The sequence below is a fragment of the Patagioenas fasciata genome, chromosome 1, assembly GCF_037038585.1.
Source record: "Patagioenas fasciata isolate bPatFas1 chromosome 1, bPatFas1.hap1, whole genome shotgun sequence".
Taxonomy (NCBI): domain Eukaryota; kingdom Metazoa; phylum Chordata; class Aves; order Columbiformes; family Columbidae; genus Patagioenas; species Patagioenas fasciata.
The window spans coordinates 193,938,369-193,946,605 of record NC_092520.1 but is presented as its reverse complement, the minus strand read 5'-3'; the positions used below and the strand labels follow the sequence as shown (position 1 = coordinate 193,946,605).

General features: G+C 41.4%; 1 protein-coding gene across 1 annotated transcript; it reads right to left on the bottom strand.

The window, feature by feature from the left end:
* Positions 1-142: 142 nt before the first annotated feature.
* Positions 143-4,824, bottom strand: LOC136116435 (secreted frizzled-related protein 2-like). Its single transcript, XM_065862809.2, has 4 exons — positions 4,538-4,824; positions 3,831-4,000; positions 3,004-3,096; positions 143-709 (listed from the first exon to the last, which is right to left on the bottom strand). The coding sequence occupies exons 1-4, from the start codon at positions 4,822-4,824 to the stop codon at positions 399-401; spliced, it is 861 nt and encodes a 286-aa protein (XP_065718881.1). The 3' UTR covers positions 143-398.
* Positions 4,825-8,237: the final 3,413 nt, after the last annotated feature.

The following is an 8,237-nucleotide window of genomic DNA, read 5'->3' as shown; positions in this document are numbered from 1 at the left end:
TACTCTAATGGGAGAAAATGAGGTGGATTAATGAAATGTTAAGCAAGGGAAAGTTTAGGTAACTCGAGAAAATGGCAGAGTGGGCAGTATAGAAAAACACATTAAAGGTAGTGAGCTGGATTAAAATTGTTTTATGCCCGTTTTTGCAGATATTACAAAATATTTTTTGCAATAACTCAAAGAAACATTTATACATGCTTGTCCAAGTTCAGGCTTGATGTGAGTAGCTGGAAACCTACGGAAAGGAGGCTTGAAAACACTGGGGTTTAAGTTCAACTTATAATACAATTTGAAAGGAAATTAAGACTTTACATTCCACTTATAGTACATTCCTATTTACAAGATAAGTTTGGCATGAGAAGTATAATAGTGTTTTTTACAAATAATACGATAACTATTTACAAGCATTTGTGGTATTTCCACTTCTGAGTGGCTGAAGTCAGCTGGGAGTCCCTCCTCTGCCAACGATAAACCTGGTTTACTAAAATGATGCCCTCTTCAATATTGCCTACAAGGAGATACACCATGGGACGATGGGTTGGAGTCAGCCTCTGCGTGCAGTTTTCATTGATAAGCAGCCACTGTTGTATCATACTCTGGGTTTCATAAGGCAAGAGTGAGCCCTGGGTAATGTATTCCACTTGGCATTCAATGTTATACTCTTGGTCACCAAATACTGTTCTCTTTTTGGATAGCTTTACTTTCACCGCTAAGGAAAAAAAATGAAACATGTAAGTCACAATGTTTACTCAAATGCAGAAAGAAACACTACCAATGAAAGCAGGATGAGTCCTTAAAAATCTTGTCATAATTTATGCTGAGAGAAAATGGCAAGGCCTTCTCCAGCAGCAGTATACATTTTTAAATATTTTTTAAAAATAAAGGTTCTGTAGAAGAGAATTTTTTCATGGAATAGTAGATAATTTTTTTCACAAAAGTGAATATTGTATCACAGTATCACAGTATGTTTGGGACTGGAAGGGACCTCAAAAGATCATCTAGTCCAATCCCCCTGCTGGAGCAGGAACGTCTAGGTGAGGTCGCACAGGAACATGTCCAGGCGGGTTTTGAGTGTCTCCAGGGAAGGAGACTCCACAAGCTCCCTGGGCAGCCTGTTCCAGTGCTCTGTCACCCTCACTGAGAAGAAGTTTTTTCTCAAATGTAAGTGGAACCTCTTGTGTTCCAGCTTGATCCCATTACTCCTTGTCCTATCATTGTTTGCCACTGAGAAGAGCCTGGCTTCATCCTTATGGCACTCACCCTTTATATATTTATAAACATTAATAAGGTCATCCCTCAGTCTCCTCCAAACTAAAGAGACCCAGCTCCCTCAGGCTTTCCTCATAAGGGAGATGCTCCACTCCCTTAATCATCTTTGTTGCCCTGCGCTGGACCCTCTCCAGCAGTTCCCTGTCCTTCTTGAACTGAGGGGCCCAGAACTGGACACAATATTCCAGATGGGGTCTCACCAGGGCGGACTAGAGGGGAAGGAGGACCTCTCTCGATCTACTAACCACCTCCCTTCTAATACACCCCAGGATGCCATTGGCCTTCCTGGGCACAAGGACACAGTGCTGGCTCATGGTCATCCTGCTGTCCACCAGGACCCCCAGGTCCCTTTCCCCTACACTGCTCTCTAATATGTAATTTCCCAGCCTATACTGGAACCTGGGGTTGTTCCTGCCCAGATGCAGGACTCTACACTTTCACTTGTTAAATTTCATCAGGTTATTCCCCGCCCAACTCTCCAGCCTGTCCCACTGGATGGCCTCACAGCCTTCTGGTGTGTCAGCCACTCTTCCCAGCTTAGTGTCATCAGCAAACTTGCTGATAGTACACTCAATTCCCTCGTCCAAATTGTTAATGAATATATTGAATAACATTGGCCCCAGTACTGACCCCTGAGGCACTCCACTAGATACCGGCCTTCAGCTGGACTCCGCACCATTGACCACCACTCTCTGGCTTCTCTCTTTAAGCCAGTTTGCAATCCACCTCACTACTCTATTGTCGAGACCACACCTCCTCAACTTAGCTGTGAGGATGCTGTGGGAGACTGTGTCAAAGGCTTTACTGAAGTCAAGGTAGACCACATCCACTGCTCTGCCATCATCCATCCACCTTGTTACATTGTATTTTTACCATATTGTATTTTTACCATCACCATGTATGTTAGACTTTGTGGATAATTAGATGTTGTAAGCTGTTGGCATTGTTCTAGTATCACGAGACTGCCCAGCTTGCCCAAGCAATTCTCCTGAAACTCACTTTGCCCATGTTATGAACCCCTCAGCAAAACCAGCTAGTAATGCTTGCTGATACCATCCTTTTAGATATTCCCTTTTCACTATAGGCATCTACCTCCCCCACCTGACTACACCAATACTTTTTAGCATGAAAATTCTCTGTATGGCCTGATCTAGAGCCAGACAAAGTCACTGAGAGTCTGCACTGACTTCAAAGGGCTTTGCAGGAAGTTTCTGATGCAATCTCGGAAGTGTTGCATGTCACTCCAATAACACCACAGGAGACAAGAATCTCTTTCACTGATATGATTTTCTGAGTCTCCTTTTCAGCAAACTATGTATCACAAACAACTCATGCACACAAGTAACAGGGATACACAGTTCACTAGTGAAACAACCAAAGCTTTACTTTGGGTTTAATCACTAATAGAAGGCAAATTTGCTTATTTGGCTGCTTTTGTCAGAAGTATTTTACCATAAAACATGTTATACTACAATGTAGCCAACCAGACAAGAACAGGAGAGCAATTTGGTTGCAAAATAGATCATTAGTAAATCTTTCATGCAAAAGAAATCCTCCTTATATTTTGGTTAGAAAGAACATTTTCTGATAAGCAACCTAAAGTTAAGTCAGCAACCAAGGATTAAGATTTGAAATCTCATCAGAAACTGACAATTATTTTAATCCTAATTTTAAGGCATTTTAAAAGGAGAGCTGTTGGTACCTTTAATAGCAGCCATATTAGCAAGGACTTACCAAAGTTATTGTCACAGAAAACTTCAAGAACTCTTCTGTGTGTAAAGAACTCCTCCACTGCTGGGCAGGCCTGGCAGGCAGGCTTTGGTAGGACTGGTAAGAAATTACAAACTTTCATCATTATGTTTTAGAATGTTCTGTATTATTTTTCTTTTGTCAAAGCTGATAGCCCATTGTATAACCACAGGGATGACAGAGGAAATACACAGTGGTCAGTGATAACATAAAAGTCTACCCATTTTTCTGAAAACATAGCTAGGGATGAAAAGGAGTTTCATTTTCCATGTCTATTCAGTCCTTGTTCAGACTGACAAGCTTAATTATCGTAATCAAATAGAGTATTATATTTACTGTGGCTAAGGTGGGTGGGGAAGGGGTTAGGTGGCCAATTCTGTGAGTGATACTGCATTCAGCTGCACTAGGATTGTGAATATATGAATTAGGGTGTGCCATTTATCCATTAAACAATCTACAAGGAGACCTCAAAAGAAACTGAATATAGTTCTGTCGTGGGTATGATACTGCCCATAGCTGTGTGCAGGGTGATAACCACTTTCCTCCTCTAAGTGTAGGCTAGCTTCACTTTATTTTTTTGAAGGAATGCTGATCTACACCAGTTGAGGTCTGCTGCAGCTTACACTGAAGTACTTGCACTTTCCCCTGGACAAACTTTCCCCTGCCATCTGGACAAATAGCGTGAAGCAATACAGATAGTCATAACTCCGCTTACAAAATCACAGACTGTCTGGAAAAGGTGGCCCTTGTATTTCCTTGGTTCCCAGGAACACGGAATCTGGCCACCCACCCCTTTGCCATCTTCCAGCTACCTTTGTGCAAGTGTTTGGATTCCTTTGTAAGAGATGCCAGGCACATGTCATCACCCGCAGGGAATCGATCACAGTCCAGACTGTCGGGCCAGGGGTGTCCGTGACAGGCGAGCACGGGGGCACAGCTGTCACGGACAGCAACGCACATACTCCTGCAAGGATGGATAAACCTGTCGCCAGAGGAAATACGAAGCTGAATCAGTTAAACTCAGCAATAACAGAAACTAGTGCAACAGTGATTTCTGCACAAACCGCATCCTCTTCTCTGGTATTCAATATCCTTCAACAATATAGTTCCAGAAGTGGCAGCCATGTGAACTGTGCAAGTAGTCTGTGTATTGACTGGGCTGTGTCTACAGGATTAAGTCACGGTTTTAAAAATGGGGTTTTTTACATCCCGAGAAAAGGTTCAGCAAGAACCTGATTCTGTTCATAATGGCTTCAACCCTAAATTAACAAGAATAAAATTTCAAATGCAACAAAATAAACCATGGTATTCTTTGACAACAGCATTCATTTCCCCAAAGCAAACTAAAGTCAAAATGGAACATGATTTTAGTACTTTTCTTTCCGATAGTACAGAAAAGTGAACAGAATTATTTCAGATAAAGTGGAGATCCCTTTTAAGTTATAATAAACATGCACTTCACTTGATCCCTGTTCTGGCAAATAAAGGCTGGAATTTTGTACTGTGCTGTGGTACTTACGTATCTAAACAGATGGGTGCAAACAGGGAACACAGGAATGTCCTCACGTGAGGATGACAGTCCGTGTGCGCAAGGTGCTGCCAGGTGGTGGATTTTAGGATAACCTCTGCCATGCTTGTGTGTCCCATCAGGTTGGGAAGCCTCATTTCCGAGTACCCAATGTTGTGGCACATGTCCATCTCCTTGGGTATCACTACACATTTCGTAGATAATCCAATGTCGAAGCCTGTTGCCACTCTTAGCAAGCTGCTCAGGGCAAACCCAAAGAGTTCTGCAGTCAAGAACATCTTCCAGTGACTCCTGGGCAGCTGAGCAAGGAGCTGTCAAACTCCTCAAGCACAGAGGCACGCTGAAAACCTTTTGGCTTATATACCCTAAGAGCTTAATAAACCATTGGTTATCCATGGCTTATCAAATCACTTGAGACAAGAGTGGGTCTTATTGCCTATTCAAGGGATTGTTGTGATAACCAGGGAGGTGGAGACAGAGCACAGAAGTATGTTGCCTAAAGACCCAGATTTGGTACAGCCTTTCACATGCCCCACAGTGTCAGCTGCTGCAGCGTGCTATGTGGCATATTAAATTTTGACACCTAGAAAGCTGGCTATGTGCTTTCTAAAACAAATTAAGACATCCCTCAGAAAAAGGGTTGAGCAGACAAGCTGTCTCCTGGGGCTGCTGTGTCTCCTTTGTTTGCAGACACTGCTGACAGGGCAGAAAAAACAGCCCAGATTGACTTATCAAGTGAAAATGTTTTGCTTGTGCTAATTGCTAGTGTCTCTTCGATTGTTTTACAATGTAGAAGAGATGCTTTCTTCATTTGGTCAAGCACTGTAAAAGAGACAGCCTCCTGCTATTAACCAAGTATTTTGTCTGGAAATCTGGATCCCTGACATGCTAAATGTCCCAGCTTCTATTAAATTTAATAGACACCTGAAAATACCGAATTGCTTTACTGATTGGAGTATGTGCCTATCAAATGGCTACACAACTCGCATCTTTCATTTATATAAGTTCCATGGTGGATTTAATATTGTAGAACTATTATGGCTCTCAGTATTTATTCAGAGTGAAAAAAGCAGTAGCGCATATGGAGAAACATTCTTATTGTTTCAAATGAATCTATTACACTTGAAATTGCTCAAATAACGCAACATTTCACCTATTCATTCATAAATTATAATTACATGAAGCTGTATGAAAACAAATTATAACGTGTACTTTTTCTGTTTGTAGCACAAAAATACCATTAAATTGCTTGTTAAATGTTAACAGAATTACTGAGTATTTCATTACTGTTTTTAGTATAACACTGACAAACAGCTCTTCACTACAGAGAATCTGAGGAATCTGGTGAGATGACAGAGGGTCTGACTAATACTATTAAGAATCAAAAAGTCAAATTATTAGTTAAAAGAGTTGAATATCTAAACAAAATATTTTGTGGAAATTTTAATTTGATGAAAACATTTTTCCAATAAGATAATTTTTATTTCCATTTCTTATTGCATCATTTAGATATGTTTAGATATTGATAATTCATAGGTGGATCTACAGTAAAATATCTGGATTGATTGTTAGGCTAAAATGAGTATATTCATAACAGTGTATCAGCTAGTATTAATATTACTGATGATTGAAATACATTTTTCATAAGAAGCAGCTTTTTGTGTTTATACCTAGATGTAGCGTATTTAGACAATGTGCTACACATAATTTACATGTTTATACCTAACTGTTAGATTATTAATCCTAGCATCTTTGAAATAAATGACAAACCCCCACTGATTCCTCCTTAGCTGTCTTCTTTAAACTACTGGGAAAATTGCAGTATGCCTTTAAAAGTAGTCAGAAAAATTGGCAGCATGCAAGGCTCCAAGGTTTAAATACCTATTTAAAATAATTGTCTGGTTTTCTTTTCATGTTTTGTTGCCAGTTCAGTGTTTTCCCCAATAAATATAATTTATCTGTATCTGTTACTTCAAAGCAGCACTGTGGTGAAGGAAACCCTTCCCTTGCATGTGGGGCATGGTACTACATGTACATTTCTGAGTGACATAAAATATATATTAAAGAGTATTTGATCTCTCAATTATTCAGATGTTTTCTTCTGTGAGTGTCTCACAACCTACAAAAAACCTTGATTCATCCTAAAACCTGAGTCAGCTCTGTTGCTCCAAATTACAAGGGCTTATTGAGTTGCTCTGGAAGAACAGCCACCGAAGGGGCTTGCCCTTACTGCCAGGGAGCGCCTTCCAAACCACCCCGGGTCAGGCCTGTGCTGGGCTGAGCTCCAGCTGTACCTGAGCCCAGGCTGGGTTGTGGTACAGCAGGTTGTGTTTTGAGACCTCCCTCTGGGCCACCATTGATGGACAGAACAGAGACAGGCATAACAAGAGCATGTGAGACAAAGATAATCTAATAAGAGATAATACATCTCCTGATAAACTCAGTCTCCATAGCAACTGTAAGAAATAAATAATTGTGTATCTTCGAGTCACTATTTTCTACCAGGGCTTCACAGGGGGTAGGTCGTTTATGCACCACTGCAGACCTGTGCCATAGAGTTTCTTTTGCCTCAGATATGTCTTAAGGGAGGCCAGCTGTCTTTTGATGCTTTGTTTTTGGTGAGCTGACTTTCAGTGGGTCATCACTTTGCAATGCTAAAGAAAATAGTTTTTCTCTGTGTAAGTACAGTGACATCTCTGGAGGCCGATGGCCCAGCCAGGAAGGAGGGTTGGGAGGGAGCTGAACTATTAACTGCTTGTCCATGTCTGGCACGGTGCTTCAGTGGGGAGCTGGGGGCATTCAAGGGCATGGAGGAAACTCCGTGATTTTGCCATCAGAAGAATGGTAAACCATCTGCTTTGCTTCTGTTTCTTCTTGTTTGCTTGCTGTTTTGACCGAAGCAGCCACTCACCCACGAAATAGCAAGACCTTACACATTTGCCAGGAATGATGAAGCTCACTTGATGGCCGACGAACGTCATCAGCTCCGAGAACAAAATGTGCACAAAAGCCTATGCTTGACAACCTGTGACTGCATTGGGTTTAATGCTGGATCTGAAGCCTTACTGCATTATCTGTAATGCAGTCATTTATGCTATCCATCTTCTGCCAGGGAAGAGCATCGTTTATGGGAGCTTCTGATTCCTCTCTCTTCTGACATTCACTGGGTTCAAGATGTTAGCTGGGCCAAATTCCTTACCCTGTGGCATTTTCAGTGTCATCATTTACTAAGGAATTTGCCAATTTGACACTCCTTTTCTCTACGCTCACAAGTGGCTTTTAAGGAAGGGAATTTACTTTGGCTGTGTTTCTGTTTAGGCTTAATTATTTCGATGTTCTTCATGAGCAGATGCTACCTTGAAACTTGATTTGACAGCAAGTCATTAGCATTTCTAATTTTTAGCAGGAGTTTTGCGGAACAGTTATTAAAAATGAGCATGCAAAGTAGATTGCCATTGCTTGGAGAGTGCTTCAAGTCCGTCAGATGTTGGCTCCCTGGCAGAAGCATGAGCTGCAGCACCCACATCTCTGTGCCGTAGATTCGCCTTTTTTGCAAACACTCATTGACATGGCATGCAAGAAAATGTCAGGCACATATACTTACAGCTTGGTTTGAGGAACAGAGTAAACGGTGATTTTGTGTTGCCATGCCAGCTATGCTTTCAAATTACACAAAAGCTGGTGGGGCCTC